Source organism: Hyla sarda, chromosome 1 (assembly GCF_029499605.1).
Source record: "Hyla sarda isolate aHylSar1 chromosome 1, aHylSar1.hap1, whole genome shotgun sequence".
In the NCBI taxonomy this organism is placed as follows: Eukaryota; Metazoa; Chordata; class Amphibia; order Anura; family Hylidae; genus Hyla; species Hyla sarda.
In genome coordinates this window covers 464,180,018-464,204,531 of record NC_079189.1, presented here as the reverse complement: position 1 = coordinate 464,204,531, position 24,514 = coordinate 464,180,018, and the positions used below count along the sequence as shown (strand labels likewise).

The following is a 24,514-nucleotide window of genomic DNA, read 5'->3' as shown; positions in this document are numbered from 1 at the left end:
ATAATACATCTCCCCACAGGCTCACATGTTGCCTTCATGCCGCATTTTTGCTGTCATACGATTTTGGAAAATTGCAGCAAAACCACGACCACAACATGGTAAAATACACTTTGTGAACACAGCCTGAAGACTTTACATTTTTATAACACCTTAATTGATATTATAGGTCAAATTACATTCCCCTCATGGCAATATAAAAAAAAAAAAAAACACACACACGCACACTTTGAATAACAAAATGCATCAAATATGCACATAATGTAAACTGACCCCGACACACTTTTAATCTCTTAAGGACGCAGGGCATACCTGTATGCCCTGCGCCTGCTCCACTTCCATGACCGCGGGGTCACAAGCTGACCCCGCATCATAGAAGGTCGGCCCCGGTGGCTATCAACGGCCGAGACCCATGGCTATTACCGGACATCACCAATCGTGGTGATGTCCGTTATTAACCCCTTATGAGAATGATGAAAGAAATCACTTTAGCCAAGGGAGGAAACCAACACTCTAGTCCATACTTGGTGAATGGTAAAAACTTCAAGCTTTATTTTATCCATGGTAAAAAGTCATACAAAAAGGAAGAGAGAGGTTAAAAATGTACAAAAGACTCCGACACCTTTCGGGAAAAACAGGTAGAGATTTGAAGCCCGAATAAATAGACACTATTGGAATAAGCACACTCCCCCTTTCCACATTTCCAATGGTCACCTGACTTCCTGTCTTATAAATTTTAACCCTATGTTGCATGTTGAGCAAAACAGAAGTAAAAAAAAGCAAAAGTGTTCTATGGAAAAAAATACACAGAAGAAAAAATGCAAAAGATTGAATGCAAAAATAATGAAACATTATAGAAAATTGTGGAGCATGATGAATTGCAAAAAATATATGTATAAATGAAAATAGGGGTGAATGAAAATCATGGATAAAACAGTATATGAATAAAGCAGAAAGATAATTATATACCGTATTTATCGGCGTATAACACGCACTTTTTAGGCTAAAATTTTTAGCCTAAAGTCTATGTACGTGTTATACGCCGATACCGCCCCAGGAAAGGCAGGGGGAGAGAGGCCGTCGCTGCCCGCTTCTCTCCCCCTGCCTTCCCTGGGGTCTAGAGCCCTGCTGCCGGCCCTTCTCACCCCCTGGCTATCGGCGCCGCTGCCCGTTCTGTCCCCCTGACTATCGGTACCGGCGCCGATAGCCAGGGGGAGAGAAGGGGCAGCCGCACCCATTGCCGCCGCCGCTGCCCCGTTGCCTCCCCCCATCCCCGGTGGCATAATTACCTGGGTCGGGTCCGCGCTGCTGCAGGCCTCCGGCGTGCGTCCCCTTCGTCGTTGCTATGCGCTGCACGGTGCGGCGCATGACGTCAGTGCGCCGCGCCGTGCATAGCAACGACGCAGGGGACGCACGCCGGAGGCCTGCAGCAGCGCGGACCCGACCCAGGTAATTATGCCACCGGGGATGGGGGGTGGCAACGGGGCAGCGGCGCCGGCAATGGGTGCCGCTGCCCCTTCTCTCCCCCTGGCTGTCGGCGCCGCTTCTCTCCCCCTGGCTATCGGCGCCGGCAATGGGGCGCCGGTACCGATAGTCAGGGGGACAGAATGGGCAGCGGCGCCGATAGCCAGGGGGAGAGAAGGGCCGGCAGCACGGCTCTAGACCCCAGGAAAGGCAGGGGGAGAGAAGCGGGCAGCGACGGCCTCTCTCCCCCTGCCTTTCCTGGGGATGTATCGGGGTATACACGCGCGCACACGCACCCTCATTTTACCATGGATATTTGGGTAAAAAACTTTTTTTACCCAAATATCCTTGGTAAAATGAGGGTGCGTGTTATAGGCCGGTGCGTGGTATACCCCGATAAATACGGTATGTATATATATATATATATATGTGTGTGTATATATTAACAAATCTCTCATGATATAGCTGCTATGAATATATGATTAGTGAATACCAACTGAAGATAAATACATTAGAAGATATATGAACATTAATGAAGTAACAGCTGTATCTCACTGGTGTATACCACGGAAGTGTATATAATGAAAAATGAATGTTGCCCATATTAGGGATCGATCGATATCAATTTTTTAGGGCCGATACCGACAATCTGTGGCCTCTCAGGCCGATAACTTATACCGGAATATCGGTATAAGTTATAAGCTATCAGCTATTTCTCCACCCTGTCACTCGTCATTGTGCAGAGCACAGCGTAACGCAGGACGCCGCAGGAGCCAGAAGTAGCGCGGACCCCGGGAACAGGTAATTATAAAACCAGACATGGGGGAGGCAATGGGGCAGCGGCGGTCTCTGGCCAGGGGGGTGCGGTGGGGCATTATCAGCAAGATAATTGCCAATACCGATAACGTCCAAAATCGTGAATATCGGCCGATAATATCGGCCAAACCGATGATCGTTCGATCCCTAGCCCATATTAGTAGTGTAACATAATGTCGGAGCAGTTATTCAAGCACTTGGGTACACATGTACCAAGTTTTATGATCCAATATGTCTCGCGTGCTAATAATTTGCTTCTCCAGGCTCCACCTCTGGGTGGGCGGATCACTCTTTCAATGGGAACCACCCATAAGGTGGAGCGCTTCCCTTCATGTTGTTCTTGGAAATGTCGGGACGCACCCGAAAGCACACGTGTGTGAACTAGTCCCCGTGTGCGAGACCCTGCCAAGTGTTCTGAGATCCGCCTTTTCAATGTGCGGGAGGTGGAACCAACATATTGCACGTGGCAAGTTGTACAATTGATTCAATACACTACGTGATCGGATTCGCAAGAAATGTAAGAATTAATCAGGTATGTGCAACCAGTAGTGTAAGAAGAAATCTGTTGACCCTTGATCATGTATTTGCATAAAGGGCACCTACTTTTTCCGAGATACAAGATTGCCAAGAGTTGCAATGCAATATGTTACACTACTAATATGGGCAACTTATTTTTACTAATTTTTCATTACTTACACTTCCGTGGTATACACCAGTCAGATACAGCTGTATTTACTTCACTAATGTTCATATATCTTCTAATGTATTGATCTGCTGCTTGTTAGTATTCACTAATCATATATTCATAGCAGCTATAGCATGAGATAGATTTGTTATATACATATATATAATTATCTTTCTGCTTTATTCATGCGTTTTTATACATTTTTTTCATTCACCCCTATTTTCATTTATACATATATTTTTTGCAATTCATAGTGCTCTGCAATTTTCTATAATGTTTCATTATTTTTACATTCAATCTTTTGCATTTTTTCTTCCGTGTATTTTTTCCATAGAACCCTTTTTTTTAAATTTAATTTCTGTTTTGCTCAACATGCAATATGGGGTTAAATTTTAGAACACAGGAAGTCAGGTGACCATTGGAAATGTGGGAAGGGGGAGTGTGCTTATTCCAATAGTGTCTATTTATTCGGGCTTCATATCTATACCTGTTATGCCTTAAAGAATGGTTTCCCCAAAACGCGTAGGTGTCTTTGCACATTTTTAACCTCTCTTCCTTTTTATCATTTAAAAAAAATTTATGGAAACAAAAATAAATATGAACGTATGTGGTATCGCAGTGTACGAAAATGTCCGAACTATAAAAGATATAATGTTAATTAAACCGCAAATTCCAAAATTATGTATTTTTGGTCACTTTGTAAACCCTAAAAAATTTATAAAAAGAGATCAAAATTTGTCGCACCCCCAACACATCTACAAGGCTTTCTATGATTTCTACTCGTCTTTATTCTGAACCACACCCTTCGCCAGACTTCTCTTCTTGTTTGTCCTCTTTTCTTTCTTCCGCTAATCTTCCTTCTCTCACCCCTGATGATAGAGAGGCTCTGGGAGGCCCTATAACCACGGTGGAAGTCATTGATACTATTTCTGGCCTTAAACTAGGGAAAGCCCCGGGTCCGGATGGACAGTCGGCCCATTATTACAAAAAATTTTCCCCCGTCCTACTACCCCATTTAACCTCCTTATATAATAAGATGTTTTCTGCTTCTACCCTTCCTCATAAATACCTAGATGCCCATATTACAGTCATCCCCAAACCCCAGAAGGACCCCCAACTAGTATCCAATTACAGGCCGATATCCCTTATTAACATTGATACCAAAATTTTAACCTCTATCCTGGCCCATAGACTTAACTCCATCCTCCCCCGTCTTATCCATCCCGATCAAGTCGGGTTTATCCCGGCCGTTAAGCCCCTGATAACCTCGGTAACGTCCTGAACATTCTTCATTGGAGCTCCTCGACCTCAACGCCCCTACTGGCCTTGGCCCTCAACATCGAGAAGGCCTTAGACAGTTTAACCTGGCCCTATTTGTTTCGTGTGCTCCATTCCATGGGTTTTCCATGTTCCTTTGAACATATTCTCAGCTTGCTATACTCCACTCCCTCTGCGTTTCTTAAGTTGCCTGCCATTACTCCCTCCCCTGTTAGGATCCGTCGTGGTACCCACCAGAGGTGCCCCCTGTCGCCTGCTCTTTTTGCGCTGGCGATGGAACCCCTGGCGGCCACTATCCGTGCCTCTCATGATGTGACGGGTGCGAGGATAGGCTCTGATCACTATAAACTCAGTTTATTTGCCGACGATTTGCTCCTTACCATCACCAACCCCCTTGTATCCCTCCATAATTTGTTCAGTATTCTCTCTCGCTTCTCAGCCCTTTCGGGCTTACGGATCAACAACTCCAAATCAGAGACCCTCTATCTCCATGTTCCACACCACACACAAAAGCTAATTAATCTGAACTTTGGCTTCCCAGACTCTACCTCTAAACTTTCCTACCTGGGCACTATCCTTACCCCAACGATCTCTACGCTGTATCAGGCTAACTATCCTCCGCTTTTCCAGTCTATCCGTTCTGACCTTCGCGCCTGGGACCTGCCTTTTCTGTCGTGGTTGGGGCGGGTTCACACGGTTAAAATGGTTGTGCTCCCCCGTCGTCTTTATCTATTTCGTTCTCTCCCTATCCCAGTCCCACCTGCTGATCTCCGTGCTTTGCAGAGAGACGTGTTTTGTTTTATTTGGCGTGGTAGGGCCCCCCGTATTCCGAGGAAAATTATGTATCTTCATAAACGCTTGGGTGGTCTGTCTGTGCCAAACTTTACTAGGTACTGCCATACAGCTAGGCTAGCTCATCTTATGTTGTTTCATGCCCCCTCTGGTGCTCCCCTGTGGGTACGCCTAGAATCCTCCCTCACTTCCCTGTATTCTCCTTCCGCTCTTCTCTGGTCTATTCCATCTGTCTCCCATCTTCTTCCTTCTTCTGCTTTGTTGACTTCGCTTTGGCGAAGGGTCCGGTTTAAGTTTTCTTTGCAATCTGGTGCTTCTCCTCTCACTCCTCTCTTTCATAACCCCTTTTCCCCCCTGGTCTAACTACAACCCCATTTGCGTGGTGGACATCTAATAATTTCAGGTATCTCCATGACTTTTTATCCCGCAATAAGTTGACGACGATGGAGGCATTCATTTTACAGCACTCACCTCCTGGCTCTGAACTCCTCCGTCTTCGTCAAATTTTTTGTCCACACTGTCCCCTCCTTCTAGACCTGTCTCTTCATCCTTCTTTGAATCTACCGCCCTATATTCACCTTTTCGCTCCGGCTTGCTTTACCTGGTCTATGCTCACCTGAACTCTCCCCCAAAAGATTGCAAACTTCCCTTTATGCTACAATGGGAATCCGACCTCCATGTTACACTCACCCCTGACAAGTGGCAGGCATGTTGCGAGACTCTTAGTAAAGGCAGCTGGCAGGTATCTCTTACTGAAACTTCCCTGAAAATTCTACATAGGGCCTATTATGTACCCTCTAGGCTCCACACCATTTATCCTGCGGTCTCCCCGCTATGTTTCAGGGGCTGCCCCCTGGCGGGGAACATGTATCATATCTGGTGGGGTTGCCGGATTGTCAGACGGTTTTGGAACTCTGTAATAGCTCTTTTGAGAGAGGTGTGTTCCTCTAGATGCTCCCTTCAACCTACCTTTTGTTTGCTGGGGGCCCATCCTACTAAAATGCCTAACAAGGTCTTCCGTCTAGCGCAGTTTATCCTATTAGCTGCACGTATACATATTGCTACTTGTTGGAAATAACCGTCTTTGTCCCTACAAAGGGTGGTGGATCGGGTTAATGTTATTATGTTGGCGGAGAAACTCAATGCTATTAAAGATTATGCGGTGGACAGGTTTGAGTCTGTATGGTCCCCATGGATCTCTTCCTCGTACTCCCCAGACGTCAGATACCCATTCTCGCTGTATTAGTCTCCCTGGCACGCCCTTTGCTGTTTTACTTTGTGTCCTTATACCTACCTGATGTCTTGACATACCTATGTTCGGTTATTTATGTTATTTCACTATTATTGCTTTGATGACACCCGGGCTGCACCCCGGGAAATGTAAGGCTTTGTCTAGCTATCTTGAACCACAATAAACTTGGTTTTGTTTGTTGCTAAAAAGAGATCAAAATGTCCCATCAAAACATAAATGGTACCGATAAAAACTTCAGATCACGGTGCAAAAAAATTAGCCATCATACCACCAGGTATGTGGAAAGATCAAAAAGTTATAGGGGGCAGAATAGGAAATTTTTTAAATGTACAAATTTTTGTGCAAAAAGTTATAATTTTTTGACAGTAATAAAACAAAATCAAACCTATAGAATTTGGGTATCATTTTAATTGTATGGACAGAATACATAAATATAAGGTGTCATTTTTAATGAAAAGTGCACTACGTAGAAACGGAAGCCCCCCAAAAAATTTTTTTTGGGGGGGGGGGGGATTTCGCTGTAGATTTTTTGGTAAAATGAACGATTCCATTACAAAGAATAATTGGTAGAGCATAAAACAAGCCTTCGTATGGGTCTGTAGGTGGAAAGCGTTTTTTAAAAAGTTGAGGAGGAAAAAAGAGTGCAACAACGGAAAAACCCTGAGTCCTTAACTGGTTAACAACCGAGGACGTGTATACGCGTCCTTGTGGCGTTAAAGAGATATGGCGCGAGCTCCTGACTCGAGCCCGCACCATACCGGACGGTCCCCAGCTGATTCTTGTAGCTGAGGGCCGGCGATAATAGCCAACATGTGGCGATCACTGCGGCCGGCCATTAACCCTTTAGATCGCTGCTGTCGAAGCTGACAGCAGCGTCTGAAGAACCCTGTAAACGCTCCCTGATGCGGGGGGGGGGGGGTAATCCACTGTGGAGGAAGCTGGTCCCGGCTCTCACATTGATAAAGGACCAGGCTTTATCAATGGAGCGCAGATCACACAGATCAATGTGGTTCTATGGAACCTCATTGATCTGTATGAGGAATCTAATGACTCATAAAAGTAAAAAAAAACACACATTAACCCTTTCCTTATTACCTTATTAAAAGTTTAAAACACCCCCCTTTTCCCAAATTCCATATAAAAATATAAAAACATAATAAAGATATGTGGTATTGCCGCGTGCGTAAATGTCCAAACTATAAAAATATAAAGTTAACTAAGCCGCACGGTCAATGGCGTATACGTAAAAAAATACCAAAAGTGTGTAGTTTTGGTCACTTTGTATAAAAACCCATCAAAAAGTCTCATCAAAACGAAAATGGTACCGATGAAAACTTCAGATCATGGCGCAAAAAATTAGCACACCACCACATATACGGAAAAATAAAAAAGTTATAGCGGTCAGAAGAGGACAATTTTAAACATACTAATTTTGGTGCATGTAATATAATTGTTTAAGTAGTAAAATAAAGAAAACCTATATAAATTGGGTATCATTGTAACCGTATGGACCTACAGAATAAATATATGGTGTAATTTTTACCAAAAAATGTGCACTGCATAGAATTGGAAGCCCCTAAGAGTTACAAAATGGCGCTTTTTTCCCCAATTTGTGGTGGTGAAATGATTGATGTAATTACAAAGTACAATTGGTGGCGCAAAAAATAAGCCCTTATGAGTCTGTAGGTGCAAAATTTAAAGCGTTATGATTTTTAGAAGGTAATGAGGAAAAAACGAAAGTGCAAAAACGTGAAAGCCCGTGGTCCTTAAAGGGATAAGTGGTTCACATGGCTGAACTCCAGCAGCCTTAGATAAACTGCAGTGATGAGACAACATCCTCTCTGTTTGCAAATTCGCCACCCCGAGCAGCCACACAGGGGCCTGCGCGTCCCCGAGTGCACTCGCAGCGTAATCGGACATCACAGAGCAGCCGCAATGTGAATGCGCACGGCAACTCGCAGGCCCCTGTGTGGCTGCTTGGAGCAGCAGATGGGGGGGGATTGAGGTCGAAACAGCTAAAGGCACACTATGGGTCAGGTCACCGGCGGATCAGCAGCGTAAATAACGCTGCAAAAACGTTATGTGTGACCCTTCCCTAAAGCTGCTTTGGAAAGCAAAGAGTGCTTGGTTACTGTTCAACAACAATATCACTAATTGTGTTAGGCTCATGGTTATGACAAACTGTGACTGCAGTGCTGTACTCCTCAATCAGTGGTCACAAATAGTGCCCACAGGCCCCATTGACGATAAGTAGCATCGGGTTCCTCTATAGTATTCATCTTTTTGCAGGGGCTTTTTCTGCACATATTATTTAACAGAACTTCCAATAGAGCATTTGACAGTAGCGGGAAAAGAGCCTTAGTTTTCATAAACAAATCACATGCTAAATTTAAATGGGAACAAGGATTTAATTTTATCAGCACTGTACAATTGGAAAGTAATGTGTGACTAGTATAAAAAATAATTTTATAAATAGCATAAATGGTATTGTTCTCCCTGTGGCTCGCTAAGCATATTCTACCATTTGTAATAAGAATACCTTTTGCCAAATACATTAAAATAGGTTTAGCAGCCAAGATTTAAAGGGGTACTCTGGTGGAAAACAATTTATTTTAAATCAAATGGTGCCAAAAAGTTATACAGATTTGTAAATTACTTCTATTAAAAAATCTTAAAGGGTAGCTCCCACCATCCTATTTTATTTTTTTTGTTAGCCCGTTCCCACCCCCCCCCCCCCGCCCCCCGCTACGGCACTAGCCCATTCCCTCCTCCCCCCTCCCGCCCGCATACCCCGTTCCCTCATTACACTTGCAGTTACTGCAGAGTCCGGCAGCGGGCGTGCAGGGACAGCGGCGGCAACAAGGCGGCAGCGGGCGTGCAGGGACAGCGGCGGCAACAAGGCGGCAGCGGGCGTGCAGGGACAGCGGCGGCAACAAGGCGGCGGCGGCGATGTGCGGGAGGAGTGGCCTCCCAGCCAGTGGCCGGGGAGCCAATGCGCTCGCTCCCGCCTGTCTGATTGACAGGCAGGGAGCGAGTGCAGCCTAACTGAAAAAAGACTGATTGCCACTCAAAAATCAGTCCTTTTTAGTAGCCGGTTTTTAAATGTAAATTAAACCTTTTTAATGAAAAAAAAATATATAAAAGTATATTAGAGATATGTTGTAGTACATAAGTACTACAACATATCAAAAAATAAAGTTGGTGACAGTGCCCATTTAATCCTTCCAGTACCTATCAGCTGCTGAATATTACAGAGAAAGTTCTGCAATTAGGTGGACGCCAAGCTTTTCTCTTCATAATCAATACTTTTTCTGGAAACTTTTTAGAGAGTCCAGGAGCTGCATCCATTCCCGAGCTCTTATCATCTAAAACAATGCTTCCTCTCAGATCAATAACCATGCAAGGTCTGTATATTACCATTGTACTAGCCTTACAGCTGAGGTTTTGAAGGGGTACTCTGGTGGAAAACTATTTATTTTAAATCAACTGGTGCCAGAAAGTTAAACAGATTTTTAAATAACTTCTATTTAAAAATCTTAATCTTTCCAGTACTTCAGCTGCTGTATACTACAGAGAAAGTTATTTTCTTTTTTAATTTTTTTCTATCTGTCCACAGTGCTCTTTGCTGACACCTCTGTCCATGTCAGGAACTGTCCAGAGCAGGAGAGGTTTGCTATGGTGATTTGCTCCTACTCTGACCGTTCCTGACATGAACAGAGGTGTCAGCAAAGAGCACTGTGGACAGACAGAAAATACATTAAAAAAAGAAAAGAACTTTCTCTGTATTATACAGCAGCTGAAGTCCTGGAAAGATTAAGATTTTTTAATAGAAGTAATTTAAAAATCTGTTTAACTTTCTGGCACCAGTTGATTTAAAATTGTTTTCCACCGGAGTACCCCTTTAAAACCTCAGCTGTAAGGCTAGTACAATGGTAATATACAGACCTTGCATGGTTATTGATCTGAGAGGAAGCATTGTTTGAGATTAGAAGAGCGTGGGCATGGATGCAGCTCCTGGACTCTCTAAAGTTTCCAGAAAAGGTATTGATTATGAAGAGAAAAGCTTGGCGTCCACCTAATTGCTGCACATGAAATACATCAGTCTCTGGAATATTGATTTGCAGACTGTTATCTTATGTATCTGTGACTCCTACGTTCCACAGCTACAGATTTTATATATGAGGTGTTCTTAAGGGAGTTGGTGTGTTTCTTCTCACCTGTCTCATCCAGCATAAGTGCTCCCTCAAGTTACAGTAATAATTGATTTTGAGAGGGCTATTGCAAGTTGAAACTACTGTAACCTGGGACCATATGTCTACAGAAAACTAATAATTGGGTTTTAAGTCCCTAAATGTTATCCAAAATAAGATAAAAAATAAGCAATAAAGACAAAGTAGACAAGTTAGGGTGTATTCAGACCACGTTTTTGCCAGATAGCAGCCGGAGCTGGCGGGGAAATTTCAAAATCGTCCGCGGCTGCATCCCAGCTGGGCCCGCGCTACATCTCATTAATTTAAATGCGCCAATCGAACACAGATAGTTACTCCGGACGGCTCATTTATGCTCTGTATTATGTATTATGTACTGTTCGATTCAGCAGATCTTGATTCTCAGAGAAGTTATTGATTTGAATAAAAAAATTACCCAATTGCCCTGTGATTGCCTACGTAATGTATGTACATGAGCAGAGACTCTTGTCAAAGGAAGGAGTCTCTGCTCCTCTACAGTATGCAGAGTACTGATTGTAGTGACTGTAAGCTGAGATGAATACAGCATTGCCACTTACACTTGAGCCACAATAGCAGGGGGGAAACAAATCACACAAAATTTGGATTCTAATCAATCCTATTTTTTTTATTTTTTATGAAATTAGATTTTTGCGCATCTATTGGCAGAGCTTTAATTCTAAGTTGGTCTGAAGTATAGCTCAACCTGCTGCTCTGTCCCCTGTGCTTTATACTTAAAGGGGTACTCCGGTGCTTACACATCTTATCCCCTATCCAAAGGATAGGGGATAAGATGCCTGATCACTGGAGTCCCGCCGCTGGGGACCCCCCGGGATCTTGCACGCGGCACCCCGTTTGTAATCAGTCCCCGGAGCATGTTTGCTCCAGGTCTGATTACCGGCGAACACATCACGCCTCCGCCCCCGTGTGACGTCACGCTCCGCCCCTCAATGCAAGCCTATGGGAGGGGGCGCGACAGCTATCACGCTCCGGGGACTGATTACTAACGGGGTGCCACGTGCAAGATCATGGGGGTCCCCAGCTGCGGGACTCCCGCGATCAGGCATCTTATCCCCTATCCTTTGGATAGGGGATAAGAAGTGTAAGCACCGGAGTACCCCTTTAAGCTCTGCTTTTTTGCTTAACTGCTGTGTATAAGCTCACGCTCTATGCAACCTTGCCAGGCTTGCTTTATGCCCATCATCTATAGCTTTCTGTGCTGCTATTTCCAACTTTAACTCTCCACCTGCTTTTGACAATGCTAGCTATATGGAGGTTGTATTTCTGATGAAAAGATTCCGGGGAAACATACAGGGTCTGCCACAGGAGGGAAAATATTTTCCCATACTAAAAATAGGACATTACTGGAGCAAAAAGGTCACAAAACTCGAGGCAGGGATTAGTTAACTGTTTTAATGCCTGTGGTCATGTGTCCCTATGAAATGGTGATGCTTGTTATAGCAGACTTCAACCAACGTAAACTTATGTTGTGTGTTTCTATATGCTATTATGAGAGCTCGTATTATTTTAGATACCATAGACAGATTTGTAAATTACTTCTAATTCCAGTACTTATCAGCTGCTGTATGCTCTAGAGGAAGTTGTGTAATTCTTTCTAGTCTGACCAAAGTGCTCTCTGCTACCACTCCTGTCCATGTCAGGAACTTTTTTGCTCTACAGCTTTTGCAAAGCTAAAACTCCCAGCATGCCCTGCTTCCATGATGGGATTTGTGATTTTGCAACAGTGGGAGAGCCATGCATTGGGAAACATAGACATAGGGTTTACACTGACATCACATTCTTAAAAAAATCATGAAAAATTGCAGCCTTTATTGTTGCTATTTCTGGGCTCTGTCCATTGGGCTCTTTTTTTTTTGGGGGGGGGGGGGGGGCTGAACAGGTCTGAGCACAGCTGACACCACTGGGTCCCCACGGATCTCGTTGACTATTTCTTTCTCCATTAAATTCCCGTTGTTCCGTCAGACTAGCTGACAGAGCTCTATATAACAGCAGTGTGAAAGAGGCCTTACAATTTGAATCGGGTGTAGAATAGTAAAGATCAGTAGCAATCCTGGATACATGAAAGCAATAGGTAGTATCAGGTTTTCAAACACTTGATGGAGTGTGGAGTTGTATCTTTGCTTTGAGACTCTTCTCCTGACTTGTGAATGACCTTTCCAAATAGTATTTGTTTGTTCTACAGTGATAGCGGGATTATGAAAAGATTGTATGAAATGAACTTCTGAGAATGATTTAATAGAACTGCTCTGTGCACATATCATCTGATATTGTATTGCATTGGACATAGTTCTGTGTACTACTCTTTATAGGGGCTGTATTAGTTTCAGTATTGAAAAGGTAAAATTTATCATTCACAGTTTACATGTTTACCATCAGTAAAACATCAATGGAATATGAAGACTGTAGGATAATGCGTTCTGCCCAGAAGATGGAAATATAACTTTGTCATATGTCTTCCTTGTTGTTTCAGGTTTCCCCCAAATGACTTCCCTGGCAGTCTTTTAAATACCTCTAAGCGGCGTTCCTTGGGTCACTGATTCTGGCAGCTTCGGAGGGGCAGAGATATTTTCTTCAAGATGCTTATTAAGGAATATCGCATCCCGCTTCCTATGACTGTGGAGGAATACCGGATTGCACAGCTCTACATGATACAGGTCTTATGTTTACCTTTTTTTCCAATAGATTTCTCCTAACATAACTACAGCATTTTCCATCTATTATATTTATATTTAATTAGTAACATATCAAAAAGGAGGAAAGCAGCACGTCAGCATGAAAAAAATGGCGGTGCACGCAGAGTCCGGACCTGAGTCAGGGGTCCATATAAAATGCAGAAAAATCGGATATCCACAGCACACGTTTTCTCAAAAGCAATCCAAAGTTTTATTTCATGAAAAAAATAAGTGTCAGTTGCAACGTTTCAGCTAGCTCTCCTAGCCGTTCTCAAGCTAGAGAATGGCTAGGAGAGCTAGCTGAAACGTTGCTACTGACACTTATTTCTTTCATGGAATAAAACCTTAATTAGTAATATATATATATATATATATATATATATATATATAATATAAATATAAATAAATACAGTCATGGCCATAAATGTTGGCACCCCTGAAATTTTTCAAGAAAATGATGTATTTCTCAGAGAAAAGGATTGCAGTAACACATGTTTTGCTATACACGTTTATTCCCTTTGTGTTTATTGGAACTAAACCAAAAAAAGGACGGAAAAAAGCAAATTGGACATAATGTCACACCAAACTCCAAAATATGGCTGGAGAAAATTATTGGCACCCTTTCAAAATTGTGGAAAAATAAGACTTCAAGCATGTGATGCTCCATTAAACTTACCTGGGGCAAGTAACAGGTGTGGGCAATATAAAAATAACACCTGAAAGCAGATAGAAAGGAGAGAAGTTCACTTAGTCTTTGCATTGTGTGTCTGTGTGTGCCACACTAAGCATAGACAACAGAAAGAGGAAAAGAGAACTGTCTGAGGACTTGAGAACCAAAATTGTGGAAAAATATCAACAATCTTAAGGTTACAAGTCCATCTTCACAGCTCTAGATTTGCCTTTTGTCCACAGTGCGCTACATTATCAAGAAGTTTGCAACCCATGGCACTGTAGCTAATCTCCCTGGGCATGGATGGAAGAGAAAAATTCATGAAAGGTGTCAACGCAGGAAAGTCTGCATGGTGGATAAGCAGCCCCAAACAAGTTCCAAAGATATTCAAGCTGTCCTGCAGGCTCAGGGAGCATCAGTGTCAATGCAAACTATTGATATTTAAATGAAATGAAACGCTATGGCAGGAGACCCAGAGACATAAAAAAGCAAGACTACATTTTGCCAAAATGAACTTCAGTAAGCCAAAATCCTTCTGGGAAAACTTATTGTGGACAGATGAGACAAAGATAAAGCTTTTTGGTAAAGCACATCATTCTACTGTTTAAAAGAAAAAAAAAAAGGAATGAGGCCTACAAAGAAAAGAACACCGTACCTACAGTAAAATATTGTGGAGGTTCAATGATGTCTTGGTTGTTGTGGTTGTGCTGCCTCTAGCACTGGGTGCCTTCAATGTGTGCAAGGCATCATGAAATCTGAGGATTACCAACGGATTTTGGGTCGCACTGTACAGCCCAGTGTCAGAAAGCTGGGTTTGCGTCCGAGATCTTGGGTCTTCCAGCAGGATAATGACCCCAAACATATGTCAAAAAGCACCCAGAAATGGATGGCAACAAAGCGCTAGAGAGTTCTGAAGTGACCAGCAATGAGTCAAGATCTAAATCCCATTGAACACCTGTGGAGAGATCTTAAAATTGCTGTTGGGAAAAGGCGCCCTTCCAATAAGAGAGACCTGGAGCAGTTTGCAGAGGAAGAGTGGTCCAACATTCTGGCTGAGAGGTAGAAGAAGATTATTGATGGTTATAGGAAGGGACTGATTTCAGTTATTTTATCCAAAGGGTGTGCAGCCAAATATTAAGTTAAGGGTGCCAATAATTTTGTCCAGCCCATTTTTGGAGTTTGGTGTGACATTATGTCCAGTTTACTTTTTTTCCTCACTTTTTTGGTTTAGTTTCAATATACACAAAGGTAATAAACATGTGTTACCACAATCCTTTCCCGTGAGAAATACTTCATTTTCTTGAAAATTTTCAGGGGTGCCAACATTTACGGCCATGACTGTGTATGTGTGTGTGTGTGTGTATATGTATATATTATTTCCTCTTGTTCTCCATGACCCTGCTATCTCTTTAGTTTCTGACAATGCTGTTTCCCAGGAGTAAATAGAATGGCACCAATCAGAGATGGGACCCCTTTAAAGGCCTCCATAGCAGATGCAATGCATTTGAACAATACACTTAGAAAGTTTACAGACTTTAACTTATTATTTTTTTTTTCATTTTATTTATGTTGCAGCTTTGTGCTGAAATAAAATTCAAGCCAACCACCCCCCCGCCCCCCTTCACTCAATACCCCACAATGAATGTAAACAAAATGTAATTTTTTTTGCTAATTTATTGTCGTGACCCAGTGCAGAATCACGTATTCCTGCCAATCCTGTGTGGCAGATGCTGTTTCAATGTCTGTCATGGGTCCACTCTCCTTAGAACTCTCTAAAATGCACTATAACATGTGATGTCATATAATGGTTAGAGTATTGGTTTTTTATGCACTTGTTACCTTAAGAAATCTGTTTTTAAGGACCTTGTTGTTAAGGGGAGTATGCAGTAGTGAACATGTGACTTATCCGGCCAATGGGATCTCTCTAAATTCCTCCCATATATAGTGAGCTTATGGTTCAGCTCTCACTCTTGGTGAGGCACAGTTTGGTGAGGAGTGAAGTCTGTCTGTGAGGTGGATCTGAAAGGAGGCCTGAGGCCAGTCAAGTTAGTCAAGTCCAAGTCACCAAAGTATATCGTGGGCTGCAACAGTCTACAATATACAATCAATATACAGCACACTAAACTATAAGTCCCAGTAAGCCGATATGCTTCACCCTGAAACTCCTTCACACTAATCTGAGTTGTAACGGATTGTACCATCTTTTCAACCTCAGTAAAGCAAGCCAGTTAACTGTAACATTGCGTTGGAGTGATTATTTACCCCGTGCCTGGCACAGGTGAAGCTAACATACCTTGGGTGGTGTATTGGTCAACCACGCCCTGGCATCACAAAACGGTTAATAACCCCGTCCGACACCACAACTTTTGGTGTCACGAACAGGATATGAGTGTATGCCTTATGCAAGAAAACCCACCAGTCAGAACTGTGTCCATATTGCCAAAAAACCGCACGTCCGTGCGACTTAAGTTGTGCCAAGAATTGTCCGGGACTGTCTGTGAAAACGCTTATGTGAAAAGGCGCTTGTGAAATAGAGGGGGAGGAAAAAATTTTGTCTGCCACTGTGAAAAGTACAAGTCTGTGTCCGTTATATGCAAAGTGCGAACAGAAGCCATGCTGTGTAAACCAAGATGTCTGGTATCTGAAAGGGTTAAAGAAGCGAGAAAAAAACCCTGCAAAGAATACCTGTGAAAGGTTGCGTCCCGCCCCTGGGGGTGGAAGCCAGGACTCCATGCCGAATCAACAGTGGGACCTAAAGAGCGGGCCCCCTGTTGCCCAGGGGGCGGCTGAAGAGGGCGCACCGCTCGCGTGTTTCTGGCTGACAGCTGTCTTGCCGGAGACAGTATAAAGAGCGGAGTGCAGGAGGACCTCTTCAGACCACCGGAAGTTCGTGAGAGCGAGAAGATGATGGAGCGACCTGTGAGTGAGCAACCCAGCATGGCGTACATCGCTCGTGATATAGCGGCGGCGGCCGCAGAAGTCTTCCAATCGCTGGCGGACAGTCTCCAGAAGCTGTCCCTTCATGAGCAATGTCTCCAAATTTCACTTCTGAAGAGCGACAGCAACTGGCCAGGAACCCCGTTTGGCAAAACGCCAGCATCGTCCCGAGGGGCATCACCGGGCGACTGTCGCCACACCATCAGACCTGGGGTTCCTGGGCAGAGATCCTTACCGGGCAATCTGAAGTGAGTACCCCAGTGGAAGCTGCTACTCCTTCTTCCCCATCGAGCCGAGAGTCAGCACCCCAGGTCCCACAACCTGCACAAGGCCCAAATCATCCCCACTGCCTAAATGGGTGTTTGGCGTTGATCCCCGAGTCATAAAACATATGCACCAGCACCTCCTGCCCGGAAAGGAGCACCCCCCCAGCAGCCGTGTCTGCGAGAGCTGAACAAGAGGCCCGAATAGCTGCTATAGTCGAGGAAATGAGGGAAAAGAGAAGGCAGGAGTATGGTCCCATAGAACTGCCTTATGAGGTGCAGTAGAGGGACACCAAACATCTGGAGAGTCTGTATATCAGAATGTTAGAGCAACCCAGACAAGGAGAGCCACCCCTAGAACGGCGGAGAGCCACAGTGATAAAGTTTGACCGGGTATGGGGGTTCTGCACGCTTATGGATTGCCATCATGGTGGCACCATCCTGGTTAACCAATGAGCTGTAAAGAGGGACTATCTCCCCACACATCTACACTCCTTGGAGAGCGGGGAGATTGTGGAATACACACCAGTCCAAAGTGCTTGCGGAGAATGGGCAGCAGAAGTGACCCGGCCCAAACATCCTATCCAGCTTCCTTTTGTGTGCTTCCCGTCGGAGGACTGGAATTCAGATTTGTTTGGCCTATTTCCCCCACAAATGAAAGGTCAAGTCAAAGAAGAAGAATTCTTGCCCAAGATGCCTGTCCTGGCACCTTAATATGCATCAAAACAGAAAAAGAAAACAGTCTACAGCTGTGCCACGGCCTACTCCAGTGCCTCGGCCTACTCCAGCTGTTGCAGAGGTTTGGCCAGTTCAGCAGGCAACTTCTGTCTGCACTGAAGCAGCCTGTGCCACTGGGGGACAAATTTTGGTCACCGTGATTCCCACCATCACTGATTAAAAGTTGTCACAGGTGTCATGGAACACAACTCTTAACCCCATGGAGGGGGTCCAGTCCAGGGTCCCCCACTTCATGTCCCAGCCCAAGAAGACCGGAGACTGGCGAGGCTGGGACTGAAAGTATCCTGTCTAAAGAAGTCCTTATAGCACAAAGCTTCTATTTGCTATATCCTGTGTCTACTCTGTTTTATACCTAGTGTGGTGTGATGTTTTTGGTTTTCCAGTTCCTGCAAAATTTAAGCAAGTGTGCCTGGCAACTATGCCAAGAACTCTAACCGCAACCATTTTCATAAGCATGTGTCCGGCTTTGGCCAGGAACTTCTAAAGACTACAATACCCTGAACTTTTATAGGGTGCTACATTAAATCACAGGGCAAAAAGATGTTGGATGAAAAATCCTACACTGTGTCTGCTGTCTTTGTCAGCAGGATTGGTCGTACAGAAGGTATCCTGAACAAGAATAGCGGTACCTTTGTAGCTAGAATGTGCACATACAATAAACAAGTATCTATTATTAGTCAGTAATAAAATGTTTTTAGCATTACAATAAGATCGTATAGCCTACAAGAAAAGTGTACATGTAAGAATGTATAGTCGCTAGAGATGTATATATTGTGTACAGATAGTGAGTTAATGTACAGTACAGTGAACCCCCGACCTACGATGGCCCCGGCATACGATAATTTTAACATACGATGGCCTCTCAGAGGCCATCACATGTTGAAGGCAGCATCAACATACGATGCTTTTGTATGTCGGGGCCATCGCATAGGTGTGTCACAGTACCGCAATTCATTCCGTACTTATTTATCTATGGGTCCCCGTAGCCAGAGTACCTAGGACTTAGTAATATCTGTTAGTCAGTCTGCCCCTAGTCGCCTCTATTATAGTGTATATATTCCTAATTTATCCATAGAATAACGTAAATAGTATTATTTCTGTATATAAATGGTTAATTACTTGTTTCAATGGTGTCGCAGGGCCTTCGGGTCATGTGATGCGTTCCAAGCCTCGTTCTGGATGCGTTCCAGGCCTCACTTTGGTATCTCCAGTCTCATTTTGGGTTTTGCAATGTATATAGATTCTGTGATGTAAGCAATCCCATGATACCATGTAAAGTGAGTGACAGACGTTCCTCACTTATAAGGGAGTGGCGGCCATCTTATCGCTCTCTTTCTCCTGGCTCTTAATGAGAGAAGACCTATATCTCAGTAATCGCAGTGAGTTAGGCCTGAGCCTTGCGGCAACGGCTGAATGATCTAAATTATAGAGTGTATCATGCCCTAAGCACTCTGCAGTATCACCTGACTCAATATTTCCCCTAAATCCGGACGGATCTGCATATCATTCCCTAAATTCAGAGACTATAAGTTTAATGCAAGGTCCGCAACTTCTGCCAGTCGCTAAGCAACCTAAGAACTGTTATAGGAGACTATTACTACCGCTATCCGGCACAACAGACTGCTTCAGCTGCCGCCGGATAGCCGTTTACGTTGCCCCGTGTGCTCCGGTGATGGTCTCTTACCTGTCCCCGCCACTCTGGACCGTCCTCTTGGGGATCCCCTGCATCGTCGTCGCTCTCCATCGTTGTCATCACGTTGCCGCGCACGCCGTCCCGTCATCCAATAGGAGCGGCGTGTGTAGCGATGTGATGACTGCAATAAGGAACGACAATCCCGGGCAGTGGAGACGGTCCGGAGCGGCGGGAACACCACGGGGACGCGGTGACAGAGATGGACGGCGACATCTAGAGCAGCGGTGACGGTCCGGAGCGGCGGGGACACGTGAGTATACCTTGCTATATTTAACATTGCACGGATCCCTCAACATGTGATGGTTTCAACAAACGATGGTTCATTTCGAACGAATTAGGGACCACTGTATAAAAATGTCTTAAGTCAGGACTGTTACCTCATAGTCAGTATGCATATACTCCAGTCCATATCAATACTAAAATGTGTATTGTCAGTAATAAGTTGAAGTTATCATGTCAGTATCTCAATATATTCAAATTTTCTATGTTTGGGGGAGAAGTAGCAAAAAGCCGATTGGCCCCGTAGCTCAGGCATCTGGGTAGAAAGCCTCTGGCAGCATGATCCAAAATATGTCATGTCATACAAAAGGAAAATAGTGTGTTTATAGTTTCGTATGTGTACATATGTATTGTCAGTATCTATAAGTGTTCATAAGTTTAAAGTATCAGTAACCGTAATATAGGGTTAGGTGTTGGTACCAAGGTACACATTACCCTTTACAACAAACAGTTACAAAAAGCGATACTTCCTTTTTTACTTTGTTTACATTCTATTGGAGTATGTAAGGACATTCATAAAAATGCCACATGAACTCTTACAACTCTTTATTACCCCGTTAAAGAAATTTGGATTAATGCCCCAGGAAAAATATATAGCACTGAGAAGGACATTCCAACCAATGCCCCAGGAACTATCTTGTTTGTTCTAACCCGGCCCATTAGACCATTTAAAGGGGTATTCCAGGAAAAAACTTTTTTATATATATCAACTGGCTCCAGAAAGTTAAACAGATTTGTAAATTACTTATATTAAAAAATCTTAATCCTTTCAGTACTTATGACCTTCTGAAGTTAAGGTTGTTCTTTTCTGTCTAAGTGCTCTCTGATGACACCTGTCTCGGGAAACGCCCAGTTTAGAATGTTTCCTAAGGGGATTTGCTTCTAAACTGGGCGTTTCCTGATACAGGTGTCATCAGAGAGTACTTAGACAGAAAAGAACAACCTTAACTTCAGAAGCTCATAAGTACTGAAAGGATTAACATTTTTTAATAGAAGTAATTTACAAATCTGTTTAACTTTCTGGAGCCAGTTGATATATAAAAAAAAAGTTTTTTCCTGGATAACCCCTTTAATTACATCTGCCCTCCAAGATGTTACGCCGAGGATGGCTGTGCTTTAGAGGGGGAGCTTGGGGTGACCCAGTACAGATTCACGTGTTCTTCTGTACTCCTGCCTATCCTGTGTGGCAGGTGCTGCTTCAATGTCCGTCATGGATCCACTTTCCTTAGAACTTTCTAAAATGCGCTATAAAATTTAATGCCATATAATGGTTAATGTATTGTATTTTCTATGCACTTGTTACCTTAATAAACCTATTGTCAAGGACCTTTTTGTTAAGGGGAGTATGGTAGTGGTGAACATGTTACTTATCCTGCCAATGGGATCTCTGTAAATTCCTCCGATATACTGTATAGTGAGGTCAGGGTTCAGCTCTCGCTCTTGCTGAGGCACAGTTTGGTGAGGAGTGAAGTCTGTCTGTGAGGTGGATCTGCACCATCTGCACCATGCATCAACTGCAAGTTAACCCCACTACCAAGGTGAAAGTCAAAGCCTTACGGTAAGCCTACAGTCTCGGGGATTACTTCAGTCAAGTTAGTCAAGTCCAAGTCACTAAAGTATAGTGTGGGCTGCAACAGAAGTCAAGTCAATTATATACAGATAAGCTTCCCTAAATTCACCCTGCAACTCCTTCACGCTAATCTGAGCTGTAACGGATTGTACCATCTTCAGTAAAGCAAGCCAGTTAACCGTAGCTTTGTGTCGGAGTTATTATTTACCCCATGGCTGGCACAGGTGAAGCTGGCCAACCTCGGGTGGTGTATAGGTCAACCAAGCCCTGGCATCACAAAACTGTTATTTACACATTACCCCATCCTACACCACATTATTACGAAAGGAAAACATAGAATTTGACATAGACATGTGCATTCAGACCTTTTGCTATGATACTTGAAATTTGGCTCTAGGGACCTTCCATTTCCTTGATAAATGGTAAATTCAGTTGATTGGATATGATTTGGAAAAACACAGCCCTTCGTATATACAGCTGCTTTCACACTATAAAATTCATCCGTTTTAAAGATCCGTTTGATGTTCCGTTATGAAAACCCTGAAAATCGGCCATTAAACATCCGTTAGAAAATCCCATACGTCCGTTAGAAAATCCCATTATAGTCTATGGGATTTTTACATTATACGTTTTAATCTGTTATAGTCCGTTATGAATAACGGAAGTTATTTTGTGATGGAAGATAGTAACGGGAGGAATAGTGCATGCACTATTTCTTCCGTTTATTCTCCCGTCACAAAATAACGTCCGTTATTCATAACGGACTATAACGGATTAAAACGGATAATGTAAAAATCCCATAGACTATAATGGAATTTTCTAACAGACGTATGGGATTTTCTAACCGACGTTTAATGGACGATTTTCAGGGTTTTCATAACGGAACATCAAACGGATCTTTAAAACGGATGAATTTTATATTGTGAAAGCAGCCTAAGGTGTCACAGCTGACAATGCATATCAGAGCAAAAGCCAAGCCAAAAGGTGAAAAGAGATTCAAAGACATGGCATAACAATCCTGCTGTACTTACATTGGGCTATCCCTTTCTCATGGGGGTATTTCCCAATGATCACAGGGTGTCCTGCTGCTGGGTTGCATAGTTAACAGATGTAATCTATATGGTAACCGCAAGGGAAACTAAGTATTACCCCGTTCCCATGTAAATCATTGGGCTGCCCATGTAGATCATGAACAAGCCAACACTTTCAGAATAATAGATGCTATCTCTTATAGCTAACAGATAAGGACCCAGAATGATGCACTCCACTCTTTCAACCCAGAATTCCCTTATAGGGTGATTGCATCTAAACCAGACCACCCCTTTTAACTAGGAATGAGTGACATCACCGTGACATTAGCTGGTTGTCCCACTCACAGTGCAGTTTAATACATGAGCACAATGTACGTCTTCTCACAGCAGTAATTAGATTAAAATCATATTGTATCATGCGTGAAGGGTGCGGATTATAGTGAGCAGGAATAGGCCTCAGCTGCAGGCTCCATGGTTACGATTGACATCAGAGTGCACAAGCCAACTATGCTGTTCAGGGTGTGCGGCAAGTATTGTCCTAAGCTAAACCCAGCGGAGCCTGGTTTCCAAGGTAACAGATGCTGAACTCTAATTCTGAAGTGGATTTTGCAACTACGGTATTGAGGAAAGAGAAGAGTTAGCAGCCACGGTCCAGATAGTGGGAGTCATGATCTCTCCCAGAATAGATCTGGAGGGAGGAAAGGAGGGGGAGTCTGTGAACAATTGTAGTGTCTGACAGCTGTGCGGGGAGGAATTAATGTGGTAGCATTTATTTTTCTTAGCTGTAGCTTTCTTACCTGATTAGAAAAAAGGATTATGTTGCTGATGTTGTTTGTCATGTTATTGTCATGTGTGTTTTCTAAGGACTTTGGTGCAGTAGTAAGCCCTTTCCAACTTCTGTAAGGGAGTGTGCAGTATGGAGCTTGTGTAAGCTGTATTACAGCTAGCACTCTTCTTCAATGGCTGGGATCATAAGTAATACTGGTCCTGGCCGTTTAAACTTGTAGATAACCCTCCTTAATATCAGCCACAGGATCTACGTAGTTGGATGAAGGGAAGAGAACCCCCTCTGGCACCCATTCCCCCACTAATCTCACCCCAAATGCAATTATTGCGGAGGGCCCTACCAATGGCCTCTAGCCCTCACATGTACAGAACCCTATTTAGCACATTAAAGGGAACCTGTCACATTTAAAAATGTAGTCTAATCTGCAGGCAGCATGTTATAGAATAGGAGGAACTGAGCAGATTGATATGTAGTTTTATGGGGAAAAATCCCTGTTTAACTTATCATTTATTCATGTAAATATCTGCTTATTGTGGCTAAGTAATCAAGGGAGTGGTCTTACTCAGCAAGTGACTGCTCTCATATAGAGAGCTGTCTATCACGAAGTAGAACATTCACTTGACTTCTTAGCATGCACGGAGCAGAGGTTTACATAAGTAAATGACAAGCTATCCTGGATTTTCCCACAATTTGTATATCAATTTGCATAGCTCTAACTGCTCCATAACATGCAATACAGGCACAACATAATGCAGTACAAATGCATGGTCCACTCATGTCACTAACCAAAAAAATGAATAAGTAAAAAGTTAAATGTTCAACAATATAAACAAGAATATATCATTACATTATTGAGACTATCACTGTGATTGGAAGCATGTCAGTACATAAAGAAGTATTTCCAGAATCTAGAGTTGACTCAGGAGATTAGGGAAAGTTGTCACCAATGCTAAATCTGCCATTCAGCATTGCCAGCTGTGATCACAAACCTAGGAATGACAGAGCATAAAGTCATTAAATAATGCCAAGATTATGCAATGTGACTCATGACTGAGGGGCAGCACCACTAGAAACATGTATAACTAACACAGCTGCATTTTCTCCTCTCACCTGGATAATTCAGCAGTAGGCATTAACAAAATAATTCTAACCACCTAAATGTGTTACCTTCTCCTGATCTATATCTGTAGGTACCAGAGGGTGCAGAAAGCCAAGTGAGTGCAATATATATGACCTCAGATTTAATGAACACAAGTCATTCGCAAAGCCCTGGCTTATTCAGGCTGCCGAAAGAGTAGGCTGCCGCCAGCTTGCCTCCCCCCCCCCCCCCCCAATCATTATTA

The 24,514-nt window shown here is 43.4% G+C and overlaps 1 protein-coding gene across 9 annotated transcripts in view; it reads left to right on the top strand.

Annotated features, from left to right (window-relative positions):
- Positions 1–24,514, top strand: part of PITPNM2 (phosphatidylinositol transfer protein membrane associated 2) — a 431,574-nt gene that overhangs the window by 172,569 nt on the left and 234,491 nt on the right. For all 9 annotated transcript variants that reach the window (XM_056535625.1, XM_056535614.1, XM_056535577.1 and 6 more), the window contains one exon: positions 13,002–13,185. In XM_056535625.1, coding sequence (XP_056391600.1) covers positions 13,108–13,185 — 78 coding nt within the window. In that variant the 5' untranslated portion in view covers positions 13,002–13,107. The remainder of the gene's footprint in view (positions 1–13,001; positions 13,186–24,514) is intronic.